The 16,539-nt window shown below is 43.9% G+C and overlaps 2 protein-coding genes across 2 annotated transcripts in view; one reads left to right on the top strand and one right to left on the bottom strand.

Annotated features, from left to right (window-relative positions):
* Nucleotides 1-10,942, top strand: part of LOC120371914 (cytochrome P450 2J2-like) — a 33,792-nt gene extending 22,850 nt beyond the window's left edge. The window contains exons 3-7 of the mRNA XM_039488378.1: nucleotides 2,405-2,584; nucleotides 4,729-4,870; nucleotides 6,817-7,004; nucleotides 8,432-8,573; nucleotides 10,442-10,942. Coding sequence (XP_039344312.1) covers nucleotides 2,405-2,584; nucleotides 4,729-4,870; nucleotides 6,817-7,004; nucleotides 8,432-8,573; nucleotides 10,442-10,620 — 831 coding nt within the window. The 3' untranslated portion in view covers nucleotides 10,621-10,942. The remainder of the gene's footprint in view (nucleotides 1-2,404; nucleotides 2,585-4,728; nucleotides 4,871-6,816; nucleotides 7,005-8,431; nucleotides 8,574-10,441) is intronic.
* LOC120371913 (cytochrome P450 2J5-like) overlaps nucleotides 1-16,539 on the bottom strand; it is a 52,805-nt gene that overhangs the window by 25,825 nt on the left and 10,441 nt on the right. The gene's annotated exons all lie outside the window — the stretch shown is intronic.

Below are 16,539 nucleotides of genomic sequence, written 5' to 3'. Positions count from 1 at the left end.
ATGAATGTTTCTTCCGTATCTGAGGAATGAATCTGGCTGTGTAGAATTCAGCTCAGCTAAGGTCTTGTAAACTGCCTGTTAATAAGCAAATATATAAGGTCTGCGGAAGAGGTAACCCTGCTCCTTCAGATTTTAAGAAGCCCATCAAAATGGGACATTCTTCTTGCAGTTTTTCAGAAGTTTGTGGAGTGGTGGATGATGCCCGGGAATAGAGCTGGGAGGGGGAAGTTTTGTCCATATTGAGCATGCAGAGCCAACTTTTGAAAAGATCTGGGGGCAAGATTTTTCAAGTGCCTGACAGCTGGAATCAGAGCCAGATTTTTAAAAGAGCATCCAACATGCCGCGCTCTTCTGAACCGCCAGCCCCTTGTTTAGGTGCCTAAATGGAAGCCATGCTCTTCTGGCTCCAATTGTGGGTCCTGAGCACATCTGAAAAAGTTATCAGCTAGAAAATGTTCAATGTTTACAGTTTAACACGGGGATAATAGCCATTACCTGACTTTCCATCCTCTCACTGCATTTCAGGTCTCCCCTGCCATGCCTCCAATCCCCTTTGCCCCAGAATCCCTATTTCAAGACCAGGTAGCACAGCTCCATGGCACCCGGTCCCCAACCCACGGTTCACTTCCCCCATCACCATGTCATCACCTGGACTCCTGCCCCTCTATGTTTCTCTCATCCCTTATTCCCTACTCCAGCAACAGTACTGCCAATAGCAAGAGTTCCAAGAGGCAACGTTTCTTATCCCGTGCGGTAACTGTAGTTCTGCATTATGTGCGTCCCTATGGGCGCTTCACTTCAGGTGCACATGCACCTCTCAAGCCCTTGAGCAGAGACGTCTTGCTAGCAATGCCCGTTCGGCCCACACATGCGCCCTGTGCCGTCTCATGGCAGACACCGAGGCAACAGAGGGGTGTATGGGCAAGCTGCCCATAGTTTCTTCTCTACCCAGTCATCCCTAGGGAACAACCAAAGCAGAGGATAAGGAGGGCGGGTAGTGGAGCACCCATTGGGGGACACACAGAACTACAGTTACTGCACAGGGTGAGTAACATTTCCTTCTTTGAGTAGCATCCGTTTGGGTGCTCCACTTCAGGTGTAGAGAAGGCCTCTGATGCTGAGCTGGGAGGGAGGGGATGTGGCTCCACTACAGCTGCTCAGGGGGGTCTCTGCCCCACTCAAAGCACACCAGGGAGGCTGCAGCACACCTGCCTCTATCAACAGAAGGGGGGAAACGCGGGCAGCTCAGGTGACGTTCCTGAGCCAACAGTGCTTTCGAGAGAGATTACGAGAGCTCCTTCCAGAACTAGCCTGAAACTGCAAAACTTGCAGTAACACCAGAAGTGCTGGCAACAGCAGGCATGTGCAACAGCAGGGAGATCCAGTTCTCAGGTGAGGAGGCGAGGGGATGGTTTGAAATGTTGGCGTCAAATAAGGAGCTGGCTTCAAATGTACAGCTCTGAAAACTCACCCTGAGATCTAGGGTCACACTGGTTTTTTTTTTTTCCTTCCTACCCATTGTCTTTAGTGCATTTGCATAGGTGTAACACTTGGGAGCTTGGCAAAGAATTCTGTTTACAATGCACCAGCAGCCAGAGAATCCAGCTCTCTCTCTTTTAGCCATTTGGCTCTGCATGGTGAACTAACAGAAACAAAAAATAAGCTGATATGGGTCTGATACCCACAGGCAGTAGGTGCGCATTGAGTCAGAAGGGCCATCTGACCATTCACTTTAAATTAACAAGATACTATTATTATATTTGGCACTCTGATTTCTCTTAATCCACGTGGGAATTGAACACAACAAAACAAAAACTCACAGCTGAAAGGCATAATCACACCTGTAGCTTGTTTGGCATTTAACTGAATTTCCTAGAGTTCATACTGTACTTAATGAATTATTGACACTAAAATGTTGGATTCAATAGCAGGTACACAATGTGCACAGAGTCTGATTCAGTAACCTTGATTCTGATGAAGAGATATGAGTCTGGAAACTGTAGCTGGCACGCTGAAACAACTGCTTAAATGAGATAATTATATATATATATTACATTTTAGTGCCTGGCTATAGAAGGCTGCATCTTGCTCTCCCAGTGTCTTAATGTGATTGTTTTAGCATTGTCATGGCAATTATAATCTAGGCAGCGTTTGAGCTGCAATTAGGCTATAATTCTGAGGTATCACTTTGTAAACACAGGGATAGAAATCATGCAGCATGTGGACTCTCAGTCCCAAAATATAAACATCGTGTTCCCAATGTTATTTTTCTGTATGATGTTGAAATGTACTCAGGGGAGTAATAAATTCACTGATTCCACTACCAAAATGTCTACTCTGAGATCTACCATTACCTTTCTAATGTTAAGTAACTCTCAGCTCCTTCCACTGATCTCTTCCACAGCTGTTTGAAATTCTCCCCTGGCTCATGCATCATCTCCCAGGACCTCAACAGAAGGCAAACTCTTGCTGTGAGTTTGTGTGTCCTTTCATAAGGAAAGGAGATCAGAAGCCACAAGGAGAGAGAGGCATACCAGACGAACCACAGGATTTCATTGACTTCTATCTGGCTCAGATAGCCAAAGTGAGTATGTTACTACAGCTCCCCTGAAGCACCATTAAACCTCCTACACCCACCTGGTGTGAACAGAATTCTGTAAAGAGATGCTCCGGCTGTAAACAGAAAATATTCCTTAGGTTTTTGGGTTTTTTTTAATTTAAAGGTGAACATTAGCAATTTTTCAAATAATCCTTAATCAAGCTAACTAAAGCTGTACAGTGCTACAGGCTGGAACTCTTACATGAGTCCAAATCACTGAGGTCACAAGTTAAGCAGGATTCACAAAGGGATTAGAGGAGAACATCCACAGTTACATTAGACTAGATAAAATAAATGGTGTTTTTAAGGACTATAAGACCTCATTCTTCAAGGCATAAGACAAGCAGTGAGTGACAGGGGGTTAGGTAGACACTTCCTCTATGGGCAATTTGTTCCATGCTTTTCCACTGGAGTTTCTCGGACTTGACAAATCTGCTGGTGGCCACTTTTGGAGACAGGATGTTGGATTGGATGGATTTGGGTCTAAGCCAGTAAGTAATTCCTGTGTTCTCTGGTCATGATTCTCAAGAGTAAAACTCCCTTAGGCAGCTTTACAAATGTAGCTCTCTATAGTTCACTACAGTGCTGAATGAGTTTTTAATGAGTTTACATATTTTGTTTGCATAAATTATAGTTGATATAAGCTTCAAGGGGTGAGGTGAGACTGCTGATTTGTTTTACATATTGTCTAAAGAAATGTATTTTTGATTTATTACAAAGACAAATATTTTACATTAGTTATAAGGAAAAGTCCTTAGGGGTTTAAATAAGTGCATTTTAATATGTATTTAAATTTAAAAAATATTTTCAAATGGTATAAAATTATATTTAATGTAAAATTAACATCTAAAAACATGAGTCCACATGAAAAACATTTTAATATTAAAAGATCATGCTCCGTGACTCTTTCTTATTTAACTGCCTTTATGACACATGCTTTCTTCCATAACAAACAGGCAGCTTAAAAATAACAACACTTAGCACTTACATCATGAGGTATGTCTTCAAAGCAGCCTACAAAGATTCGCTAATATATCTCTAAGCATTCCTGCAAGTGAGCTAAATACTAGCTTTTTTTATTTTATAGACAGGGAAACCGAGGCTGGGAGCTAAACTGAACTGATCAGGGTTGGTCAGTCAGCTTGTTTAAATCTTCGGTGCTTCTGGGGCACTGATCACTGTAGCATCTAAGAATTACATGCATTAATTATGAGTCACATAGCATTGTGCTCAACAGAGTTCCCAAATGATTCTACTGTTCATCTCCTCCATCAGCTTTCCTTGCTGTTTAGTGCATGTGAGCATTAGAAACTCCTTGACTTTGTTTATTGTGAGAAGATTTTTTTAAAGGATTTTTAATGTAAAACAGGTGGTTTTTTGGCATCATGTTATAAAGGTAGTTGGGTTTGGGCTCAGTCTTATTTCCTCTTTATTAGTAAGAGTCCTTGAGTGAACTTATTTTATCTCTTTCCATCATAAACTTAGTCCTGGGCGCTGTTAGCAGCAGCATTGCTAGGAGTGTTGCTGTTTGTGTGAGTCATAAATAGAGAGATGGGAGACCCCTGTCAGGTTAATATAGGTGTCTGTGTGTGTGTAATATATATATTCTATAATTGTGTGTGTGTGTGTGTGTGAGAGAGAGATTAAGAACAATAAAGACAGTCCCTGCCTTAAAGATCTTACAATCTTGGTTAATGACAATATGCAACATAAAGATGAAACAAACAAGTGGGCAAGGGTTCGACAGAAGGAAGGTGAGATGAAAACATGAGGGGTATGTTTTGGCTGGACTAGCTCTGTGCCTAATGTTGAAAGGGAGGCACGTGGTGAGCTACAATAGGTGGTGAGTTTAACAGACAGAATAGTAAGTGGATTTACAAATTTGATGGGGTTGGAAGAACAAGTAACATGACCATGTGAATAATACTGGAACAAATTCTCCATATTTATTCAATAAAATATTTGCAAATCTTTTTGTATTATTCTATCAGCTTGATTGTCTAATTCTTTTAGAAGTGTTTTTGTTTTGTAATATTATACAGTGCACATTCCAGTGATGCAGTCAGGTTCATTGTTACGTAGTCCTACCTTATGTGCTCTAACGTCATCTTTCTGATTGACATCTGCAGGCTAAAGGTGACCCCGCCTCTACGTATGATGAAGACAACATGAATCAGTCTATTTTTTACCTCTTTCTGGCAGGTACAGAGACCACAACCACCACTCTGCGCTGGGCACTGCTCTATATGGTGGCTTATCCCGACATCCAAGGTGAGTCAGGGACACACATGAACCATGCATAAGATTGAAGTACAAAAACTGGCAGATCTGCACATTTAAAAAAAAAAACAGTGCAGGTTCTAAAGCTGCTTGTTAGTAGCTGCTAAATTAGATAAGTTGCAGCCAGAGATGCAGATAAGATTTCAGGATCGTCATTCTTTGGGAATATATTTCATTTTTTACTGATTGTTGCCCGAGTGTTCAGTCTGGTACAGACACCGAGGAAGACACAGTCTTTGCTTCAGTGCTCTCTCAGTCTCAATCTAATACAGACCTAATATTGTGAGAGAGTAGCTGAAGGTGCTCCAAACAGAACTGGAGTTTGGCCTCTGCAATGAGGTTAGAGTAAATCGTCCTGTGCAGTGGTCTCTCAGAAAAGTATAACTGGAATGATAGTGTTCTCCTTTGCTGGGTAGCAGAAATAGTATTCTCTTTCATAATAATATTAATAGCAACATGTGAGATGATTATATCAGAGAAGGAGAAATCATAAAAGATTAGGGTTGGAAGAGACCTCAGGAGGTCATCTAGTCCAACCCCCTGCTCAACTAAATCATCCCAGCCATGGCTTTGTCAAGCTGGGCCTTAAAAACCTCTAAGGAAGGAGATTCCACCACCTCCCTAGGTAACCCATTCCAGTGCTTCAGCACCCTCCTAGTGAAATAATGTTTCCTAATATCCAACCTAGACCTCCCCCACTGCAACTTGAGACCATTACTCCTTGTTCTGTCATCTGCCACCACTGAGAACAGCCTAGCTCCATCCTCTTTGAAACCCCCTTCAGGTAGTTGAAGGCTGCTATCAAATCCCCCCCTCACTCTTCTCTTCTGCAGACTAAATAAGCCCAGTTCTCTCAGCCTCTCCTCCTAAGTCATGTGCCCCAGCCCCCTGATTATTTTCATTGCCCTCCGCTGGACAAAGAGAAGGTAAAAGGAAGACTGGAAGACCCTGGGGGTGGGGTATAGTTGCATAGTATAGAATTGTGATTAGTTAGATATGGGGTTAACAGGCCACGTGTTGGCATTAGTGGTACCTGTTACAATTAAGGTTGCAAAAGAGGTTATACACTGGAGTAACTTTTGCTTTCTGAATGCAATGCCTCCCCAGATTCACACTGACCTTCCCTCATCCCCTCAGCATCGGAGATCTAAAGTGTGTGCCAGGATTCAGAGAGGAATTGAGTTGAGTGAGGGGAAGATTTTTGGACCCTTGGTTCTGGAATGCTGGAGCGGAGGTGTACGCACGCACTTCCAGTTTTAATTGAATGTCAGAAATTAATCCTAGTTAATTATTACTTAACTGCTTTTCTAAACCTTTAACATTTGTAAGCTGAATAACATCTTGTGGGGTATGTGACAACCAGCGAAGGGTTCATTAGCGCTCAGTGGTTGCTAGGTAATGTTATCTTGCTCTCAGAGTATATTCCTGCCCTCAGAGTTTTGTGGTGATGCAGTGCTTTTCTTGTGGTCTAAATGTGTTGTCACTCTGTCTCCTCTGAGGGCAAAATAGATTCCTTGATTGTCACTGAATTAATTTCTTAATAAACAGTTAATGTTTTATTTATGGTTCACTCTCAGAGCCTAACTATAAATACAACAACTTGCAAGACTAATTTTATAAAAGATCCTCAAATCAGCTATCTCATGGGGAATGGGCAGGTGGTAAGACTTTACTGCCTCCTAGTGTTTGTTTAAATGAATTATCTGAAGATGCAACCCAGAAGTATGTGAAAAGTCAAATGATAATTTAGTGATTTGTTCTGGAATTTTAAAATCTTCTTATTCTTTATTTACTTTTATGTTTTCAAATAATTAAAATCCTTTTAATTATTTATTTTATTCTTATCATTATAATAGTCAAAAGGGAAATGAAATAAATACACAGTGTGCAGAATATATGCTCTTCTTCCATCTCTAAAGCTGAATGCTTTTCCTCAGAGAACGTCCAGAAGGAGCTGGACACTGTGCTGGGTCCCTCCCAGTTAATCTGCTATGAGGATCGGAAGAACCTGCCCTACACCAATGCCGTGATTCATGAGATCCAGCGTTACTGTAGCATTGTTTTAATTGCGATCCCCAGAGAAAGCGGGAAGGATACAACGCTGCAGGGATTTCCGATTCCAAAGGTACAGAGAGATTGTTCACTTCGATATGCTTGTCTTCTGTGTAATATCTGTGAAAGAGGTGCCGTCTCTCTGCACATTTATAACCCCCTTCTCCCACTGAAGGGGTGTAGTGCATTAGGAAGCCATGTCAACTCAGGATTCCAAATATATTACTGTCTCTCTCATGTTCTTTTTTTAAAGTTTCTTACTGAGGCCTGATTCAGGTAAGCATCCGTATTAAGGGCACATGCTTAAGCTCTGTTTAAGTCACTGGGACTTTAAGAATCTCTTTTAGTGAAGCATATAGTTAAATGATCTCCAGAAGATGGATGGACTTAAGTGCTTTTCTGAATTGGCCCCCTAGGAAATTTGCTTCTCTAGCAAATGCTGAAACAGCCCAACTGTTGACAGTGTCTTGAAAGCTTGAATATTAGAAGTAAAAGTGGGCTCCATGTCACTGGTGACATAAATATTATTGCTTTTCTGTATCGTGGCCGCCGCCGGTAGCAAGCTTGAAAATGACAGTCTGAAATAAACAGTTTAATGTCCAGTATCTTCTGAATTACTCCTGGGGAGACAGGCTTGTCACTGTGTGACTAGAGCAGGTCAAAACATGGAAAAACCATTTCACTACAATATTGGAAATTTCAACTTTGTTCCCATTTTGCAGGGTTCCAAACGGGACCACTGTTTTTGTTTGTTTTGAAAACAAAATTCAAAATACCTTTCTAACCATTCTGAATTTTCTACTTTGCAAAAGTTATCGACTGTCAAAAGGAAAAATGAAACGCTACAATTCTGGTCCCGTGTAACTTTTTAAAATGTGGAGAAGCTTTGAAAAGTTACAGGGTGGCAAAGGGAAAAACTGAACAAGACTAAACATTATCCCTTCTATTGCATTCAGTGGCAGGAAGGAGAAAAGGGGAGGGGGAAAGAGAGAGAGAGGATAAGAAAACAAACCCCAGACATTTCAAAAATTTTGGTTTTGATGAAAAACGGAAACATTTTGAAAAACCGAAAGCTTCAAATGAAAGTTTTTGGTTTGAAAAACGGCCATTTAAATCCAAACCATGTGACAGACAAATTCGACATGTGACATTGCAATAAATTTGAACTGAAATTTGTCCATGTCCCTCTCCTTATTGACTTACCTGATGGAGAGAGACTCAGGGCATGTCTACACCAGCGGAGAATAAATTCTACTCCCCATGAGTGTGTCGTGCAGTAAGTGGCTCATGCGGACCTTGCTGGCATGCACCAGAAGTTCCCTCATCCACATTAATGCCTTCCAGTTTCAAACCGTACTACGTTCATGTAAATGAGGGAACTTCTAGTGTGTGCCAGCGGGTCTACACAGGCCAGGTTGGTGCAGCCAAGAAATGACACCCCACAAACTCACCACGTAGACCAGCCCTCAGAGAACTGAACCAACTGCTTCTTCCTTGCAGGGCACCCTCATTCTGCCAAATTTAGACTCTGTCCTCTTTGATCCTGAGAAATGGGAGTCTCCTCGACAGTTCAGCCCGAGTTGTTTCTTGGATAAGGAAGGAAATTTTGTGAGCAGAGAAGCTTTTTTACCATTCTCAACAGGTAAACGGATAAACACTTCTTTTTTGAGTAATATCCCTATGGGTGCTCCGCTCTAGGTGCCCTGTGCACCTTTGATTGAAGATATTTCATAGCAGTGTCCGTTTGGCGCATGCGTGCATGTTAGAATCATAGAATCATAGATCAGAAGGGACCAATATGATCATCTAGTCTGACCTCCTGCAAGATGCAGGCCACATTAGCTGATCTCCCCACTCCATTAGCAAGCGACCCCTGCCCCATGCTTCGGAGGAAGGCGAAAAACCTCCAGGGCCACAGCCAATCTACCCTGGAGGAAAATTCCTTCCCGACCCCAAATATGGCGGTCAGCTGAACCCCGAGCATGCGGGCAAGACTCTCCAGCCATACCCTCTGGAAAAAGGTTAAGAATAATATATCATTGACCCATTGTACTATTTACCAGTGTGGCACTTAATTAACCTATTGACTAAGCCCGGTATCCTATCATACCATCTCCTCCATAAACTTATCTAGCTTAGTCTTAAAGTCATGGAGGTCCTTCGCCCCCACTGTTTCCCTCGGTAGGCTGTTCCAGTATTGCACTCCCCTGATAGTTAGAAACCTTCGTCTAATTTCTAGCCTAAATTTCCTAACTGACAATTTATATCCGTTTGTCCTCGTGTCCACATTAGCACTGAGCTGAAATAATTCCTCTCCTTCCCTGGTATTTATCCCTCTGATATATTTAAAGAGTGTAATCATATCTCCTCTTATCCTTCTTTTGGTTAAGGAAAACAAACCGAGCTCCTCAAGTCTCCTTTCATACGACAGGCCTTCCATTCCTCGGATCATTCTAGTGGCCCTTCTTTGTACCTGTTCCAGTTTGAATTCATCCTTCTTAAACATGGGAGACCAAAACTGCACACAATACTCCAAATGAGGTCTCACCAACGCCTTATATTACTCAGTCTTGTGCTCCATGCCATTGTTATGCAGCATTGCACGGGCGAACCACCCTCCATTCCTTCTCAAAAACCTTGGCCTGAGATGGAGTTTTGCAATTGTCTGTGTTGAGTTTGACCTCAAGTGTGTCCCCTTAGCTCTTTTAGTAGTTAGTTTATTGTAGTATTTATTAGTAGTACTTAGTAGTTTAGGTTAAAAAAACTTTACACAGACACACACACACACACAATTTTGTATTGTTCAGTCAATTAGTCCCAAGAAAAAATTACAAGTTGAGCAAAAATACCTTTGCTTTCAGCTGAGAATGAACAATGTTGCATCTGAAAAGTGCATGTAAGTTAGAAGGTAGCCTGTGGAGATATAAATCATCACCATGTGTACACAGGGAGTATTTCTTCCACCGGAAGAGCTTCACATTGTGAATATGCCTTTGTGTAACAGAAGATTTGGGTTAAAATCAAACAGTTCTGAAAGTGCCTGGAAATATATAGCAGAATAAGCCGACCATGCTAATCTTCATAATTGAAGGGTAGCACCCTTTGTGTGTGTGTGTGTGTGTGTGTAACAGTAGCCTGTTGCTGTTGACCTTTCCAGCTTCGTACTGCACATCAACATCCCCTTGAGTATGGTAATCTCTCCCAACTCAAGCAGCAGAGCCCCCCACCCATTCCCCATAATGATCAGCATTGCACAGATAAATCTGTCAAGATCAGTAGATAGCCACCTTTTCACAGTGTCTTCGCATGTGATTATAGCCACATAAACACCTATGATAGGTGCCAAGTTCTTGCTGGTGAGTGGGGGCAGGTGCAGTGATATCCGGGAGTCAGTTTGCTTCCTGATGAGAATGAACGATCTTGCTTCTGAAAAGTACCTGCAAGTTGGAAGACGGCCTGTGGAGACAGAAATCCTTGAGTACTTATTGTCCTTCCCCTTCTCTTCTTCAGGGTCCCGTGTGTGTTTGGGGGCGCAGCTGGCAAGGAGTGAGCTCTTCATCGTCTTCGCCAACCTGCTGAGGGCGCTCATGTTCACCCTCCCAAAGGGAGTGGAGGAAATCAGCACAAAGCTTGTTTTGGGGAGCACGATGCAGCCCCAGCCATATAAGCTCTGTGTTGTTCCTCGTTAGGCTGCAGTGCATCACAGATCAGGAGAAGAATCATTCATCAAGATTGCTTGACCCCATTACTTTCCTCCTTGCATCTCTTATTCTTTTTCTGGTGTCAGCGTCACACGTTATCGCAAGCTGTTAGACCCTGGGCAATGCAACTGAACAGTGCAACTGTTTCATCATTGTCTTGTGCTCAAAAAGTCTTGTAAATTTCTTCCAGATGTGCTACACATTAAAAAATAACAGCAAAGAAATGTAGAGTCTGACTTTACTTCTCACTGACCTGAAAACTGACTAGTGGGAGGAAGAATTAAAGGTAGATGCTGTCATTTATTATAATATTGAGGTGACTGGGTTTTAATATAATAAATTCTGTAATTCATGTATATGAACTGTGAATTGAGGTGTTCAATCTGTAAAGATCTATGTGCTACTACTGTAAATCTGTAGCAACTGAGTGTTTCTTTGCATAAAGATCTACTATGCTTTAATCTGAAAAGGTGTTAAACACAATAAAAGCAGAGGAGGGGAAGGGCAGTGGCAACAAGGGAGGGACAGAGGGAGGAAAATGCGCAGAGATTGTATGGAATTAGATCTCTGCAGGAAGAACTGGTAGAGCAACAGAATCATAGATTATTAGGGTTGGAAGGGACCTCAAGAGATCATCTAGTCCAACCCCCTGCTCAAAGCAGGACCAATCCCCAAATGGTCCCCTCAAGGATTGAACTCACAACCCTGGGTTTAGCAGGCTAATGCTCAAACCACTGAGCTATCCCCTGCCCCCCCAGGGAGGTTCAGCCTTCACAGCTGCAATAGATTTGTTTAGCTACAGACAAGGTGGTTAAAAAAGCAGTGAAATGCTGACAATAAGTCAGGTTCTCATAACCTCGATTGTCTCTCTTCTGATTGTGAAGTTTCTGAAGTTGCGACAGGCACAGGAAAACAACTTCCTGCTGGACCAATTCCCCTCCCAGTTGTTGGAAACTGGGTGCAGATCAATTTTCAGTTTCATCGTGATCTCTGCATGAAAGGTATTTATTCTTAGACACTCTGGTAGGTTGACGGTCTAATGGGCTAATTGAGGAAATAAGTGAAATTTACATGCTCGGGAAAGTTGTGGTCAAAGCATTTGCAAATGTGAAAATCAACCTGATTGCTAAACTCCGTCTCCTTTTAATGTGGGATGCGTCAAATTCATATGAAACCTGATGTTTATAAGAATTAAACAACTGGAGACAGTAGCTCTGACTAGTGAAGAAGGAAAGGAAGAGGGACTTTCAACAATATAAAACTTTCAGATGTGTTGGTTTTTAACCCTTAGAGCGCTGACGTTTTTCTAGGATTATGTGTTGTACATTTATGTCTATAGTACTGAAAACAGGGCCGCCCAGAGGGGGGGGGGGCAAGAGGGGCAATTTGCCCCAGGCCCCGAGCCCCACAGGGGCCCCCACCAGAGTTTTTTGGGGCCCCTGGAGCGGGGTCCTTCACTCGCTCTGGGGGGCCCGGAAAACTCTTGCGGGGCCGGGCACAGGAGCTTCTTCTGCTCCCAGTCTTCGCCGGCGGGGGGTCCTTCTGCTCCGGGGCGGAAGGACCCCCTGCCAGCGAATTACCGCTGAAGACAGAGCGGGACCCGCCGCTGAAGTTCAGCTCGGTCTTCGGCGGTAATTTGGCGGCGGGGGGCCCTTCCATTCCGGGACCCGCCGCCGAAGTGCCCTGAAGACCCATGGCGGGAGCCCCCCTCCGCCGAATTACCGCCGAAGACCGGGCTGCACTTCGGCAGCGGGTCCGGCTTCAGCGATAATTCGGCGGCGGGGGGGCCCCGCCGCGGGTCTTCGGGGCACTTTGGCAGCGGGTCCCGGAACGGAAGGGCCCCCCGCTGCCGAAGATCCCGGGTCCCCGGAATCCTCTGGGCGGCCCTGACTGAAAAGGTTACAAATCAACAAATCTCTTCAGTTCTCACCCCTTTTCTTCAGGGCCTGCTGTTTCTCAGTCCATCGTTATCCCTTTCTGCTCAATCCTGCAGTGAATCCATAGTGCTCAGTAGGTGACCTCAGCAACTGGGGCAATGTACAGATTCCTATCATCTCACTGCAGGATCAGGCAGAAGGAGAAGGCACATTGTGAGGGATAATGATCTTATTGACGTACCGGTATCCAAAATTATTTTAAAGTGAGAAATAAAAATTGACTGGCTGAGTCAGGTGCATCTAGTTCATGTGGGGAAGGGGGTACCTTTGAAATGTTATTCTTAACTTACAGCTTCTTGCATAATATGTTTTTCTCCAAAAGTGAATGTGGGTCCAGGCTTCATTTGCAAGACTGGTTGGTTGGAGTCCCTTTGGTAAGTCTTTGATCCAGACTCATGAACCAATAGCAGAGCAGTGAATATCTGCCCCTGTATGGGACACTGTGCTTCCAACCATCAGTTCTTTTCTAACCTTTGATGATGTCAGGAATCAGTGAATACCATTGAAATGCTACTGGGGTGCAGGTGAGTCCTGGCAGGTGGATTCCATCATCGTCAAAGATTAGAAAAGAAAGAATGGTGACTTACCTGTACGGTAACCGTTGTTCTTCAAGTGAGTGTGCCTATATACGTTCCACTGCAGGCATCTGTGTGCACAGTGCTTTTGAGTTGGAAACTTTTGCCAGGTGAGGGCATAAAGGAGGCGCTCACCACCTCTCTCTCAGTTCCTTCTCACTGCCCATGGCGAGAGTTGGAGGTCCCTGTAGCATTTGCATCAGGTAGCCAGCATTTTACAGTTTTAGTGTTTGTCAGTAGTATTTAGTACTTAGTTAGTTATAGTTTAGCAGTTTCCTGGCGGATTTTGATATGAAAAAGTCCCCAGGTTTTGAGCAGTGTGCCACAGGCAGGGCTGTTATCCCTGTCGCAGATAGGCAGAAGAGTTCCTTGACTTGTCTTGGTGAGGGCCAGGTGAGGGATAAATGCCCTATTTGTACCTCATTCCCCACCAGGACTAAAAACCAGGAGACTTTCTTCTAAAAGGTCACCTCATGAAAGAATTGATTCGTCCTGCACTGGTGCCAAGCCCTGATCATGAGGAAGGGAACTCAAAATCAACCAGGAGTCCCCTCCAGTTGTTTCACAAGTCTGGTGACAAGCATCACACTTTTAATCTTTACCACCAGCCTCGTCAAAGCGCTCTAGGCATTCTGACATTTACAAGAGCACAAAATTTCAGGCCTCTCCCAAGCTTTCTGGTGAGTCTTCTGGCATGAGATCAAGGCTTCACAAATCCAAGTGCAGTCCCGTCTGAGGCGCCATCGTTGACTCCGGCTCCTTCGGGGCTGTTGAGACTGGTAGGTTCATCCGTGCCGGGTCCTTCTTCCTCTTTTCAGATGATTCACTCTGCCTTGGCTCCAGTCTTGCTACAGTCTCTCCTAACTGTTCAGTCCACCAGGGCTCAGTCCACTTCGTCAGCCTTTCTGGGCCATGTTCCAGTAGCTGATATCTGCAAGGCAGTGATGTGGTTGTCTTGCATACCTTTTGCACTCGTTACGCCATCACTCAAGTCTCTTGTGGCGAAGCCAACTCTGGCAAGTTGGCGTTACACTCTCTGTTCAGAAGATCCGAAGCCCCTCCTCCTGTAATGGAAACGCTGATGTATATGTATATTTGCACAATCACTTGACGGAGAAAAAATGGTTACTTACCTGTACAGTAACTGTTGTTCTTCCAACAACTCTCCCCCGCTTCCCAGCTACTTCAGACGTTACATACAGAGGTGTGAAGGAATGGCAAGAGAGATGGTGGACACGCCTCTTTTATGCCCTCACCTAAAAGCAGGAGGAGAGCAGGAGCACATGCACAGTCTACTGGTACTGCGGTCAAAAGTCTCCAACTCGATTGCATTGGGTGCCCAAGCACCTGCCGTGCAGTGTATGCGTGTGCAACACATCTGGAAGCACAACAGTTCCTGTACAGGTAAATAACCATTTTTCTTTTCTAACCTGTGATGATGATGGAATCCTGCTGCCTTGATTCAGCTGCACACAGTGGCAGCTCAAAGGTATTCGCAGAATCCTGACTTGCACCCTCCACTCCCTGATGGCTCAGGCACAGTCTGGCCTGATCCTGTTAGAAAGGGATGGTTTATTTAAGGCTGGTGAGCATAATTTTCACTAGGTAAATGGTCCTTACTATGTGGCTCTGTTAGGAGAATAAGAGTTACAGATTTTATTCCAATTTATTGCAAGGGTGAAAGAAAATTATTACGGGTTTTTGGAAGTAGGCCCCTTGGATAAGAAATGGGATTTTATACTCTCCTAGTCATTTGTTCCTTTGATCCTTGCGTATAGTTTTTGCAACTGTTTAGGGCCAAAGTGAAGGTTGGGTGCGTGGTGACTGATGTAAGATTGTGTCACTGTGGGAAACAGGCTGAATCTCTTAACTGCTCATTTCCAGACATTTTAAATTTTTTTTGGGGGGGAGGGAGGTTAAAGGGTGTAAAGATGTTGTCAAGGAAGTGAGATTTGGCCAGGATTTTGGCCCTGCTCCACTCCCATTGCACTCCTTTAGCGGAACAAACAGGATGGAAAATGGGCTTAAGCAACCACTGGGGATTCTCCTTGCGTAGAAGATTCCCTGGGTGTTGTGAATGTGACAGAACAGGGAGAGCAGTCTTGTGGGAGGAGAAAGGGTGGCCCAAGTACATTGTGGCCCAGTGATCCTGGGCTCGCAGAATGGCCCCAATGATAAAATTAGCTGGCTGGGATAAATTAGAGCATCTCTGATGCTGTGGAGAGTGAGAAGGATCACCACAAAATCATTCCTAACAGTGAATATAATGAGTAGACACGTCCCTGTTCTTGGGGACAACTCAGGAAACAACAACAACAACAACAAAAAATCTGATAGTGAGTTGAAATGTTCCTGCTGGTATCCTGATCCCATAGATGAGATGGGAATATCACCCCAGTTACAGAGCCCCGGAGAGATCCTCATCAGTGAGAAGAGGACCCTTTCCCAGGAAGGAGGGAGAGTCTCTGGATCTACAGGATATAGCTACATCAGTACTTCCCATAACCAGTCATAATGCTGCTGTCCCCCAGTGCAGCTACATCCCTCATCTCCATTCCCCTTTCCCTCCTCTGACCTTCCTCCTGTCCTCGTCCCTCTCCTGCCATTTCCCTATGAATGTTAACACTACTAGATAGAACGTTGTTCCTGTTACCCAGCAAAGGGGATCATTAGTGCTGACATTTTTATTTGCTGTTATACACATTGCAATACGTTGGTTATTGTTTGTTTATTTAAAGACACAACTTAAAAAAAAAGAATATAACTGGAAACTAATAGAACATGCTGAGAGCACTGCATTCCCCACAGAACTGAAATTACAGCTGGGTGAAATGTTTATCGGCTGAAAAATGCAGTTTTGGTCGACCCAAAACTATTTGTGAATTCGCTCGAGTCTGAGCCCATCAGACTATTGGTGCTATGCACAAAATGGCCAGAGGAGGGGGTTAGCTGTGCTGAGGCCACATTTTAAGTGTAGACCTGCCCGGAGTTCTACACAGGGATCTCTGCAGCTTTCAGACTGGGCTCAAAAATAAAAGGAAGGAAGGAAGGAAGCTTTTTTCATTATCTCTTGATCCAGGTTGGCCAATCCGCCCGTAGTTTATCAGCTCTGCCTTTCCTTTCTCTGATAGCAAGAGTACAGGATGGAGCAGCTGGCTCTGTAGCAGCTACTGATGCTCTGTTTTGGCAGCCTGCAGAGAGATCACTGCATAGGGATTACAGACCTAAAAGTTGCAATATTACAACAAAAAAAACCTTCAAAAACAGACTCCAATGAGAGACTGCGGAATTGGAATTAATTTGCAAATTGGACACCATCAAATTAGGCTTGAATAAAGACTGGGAGTGGATGGGCCATTACACAAAGTAAAACTATTTCCCCATGCTTATTCCCC

This window comes from Mauremys reevesii, linkage group 9 (genome assembly GCF_016161935.1).
Source record: "Mauremys reevesii isolate NIE-2019 linkage group 9, ASM1616193v1, whole genome shotgun sequence".
Lineage (NCBI taxonomy): Eukaryota > Metazoa > Chordata > Testudines > Geoemydidae > Mauremys > Mauremys reevesii.
The sequence above is the reverse complement of the archived record's forward strand: the minus strand, read 5'-3'. Positions and strand labels throughout refer to the sequence as shown.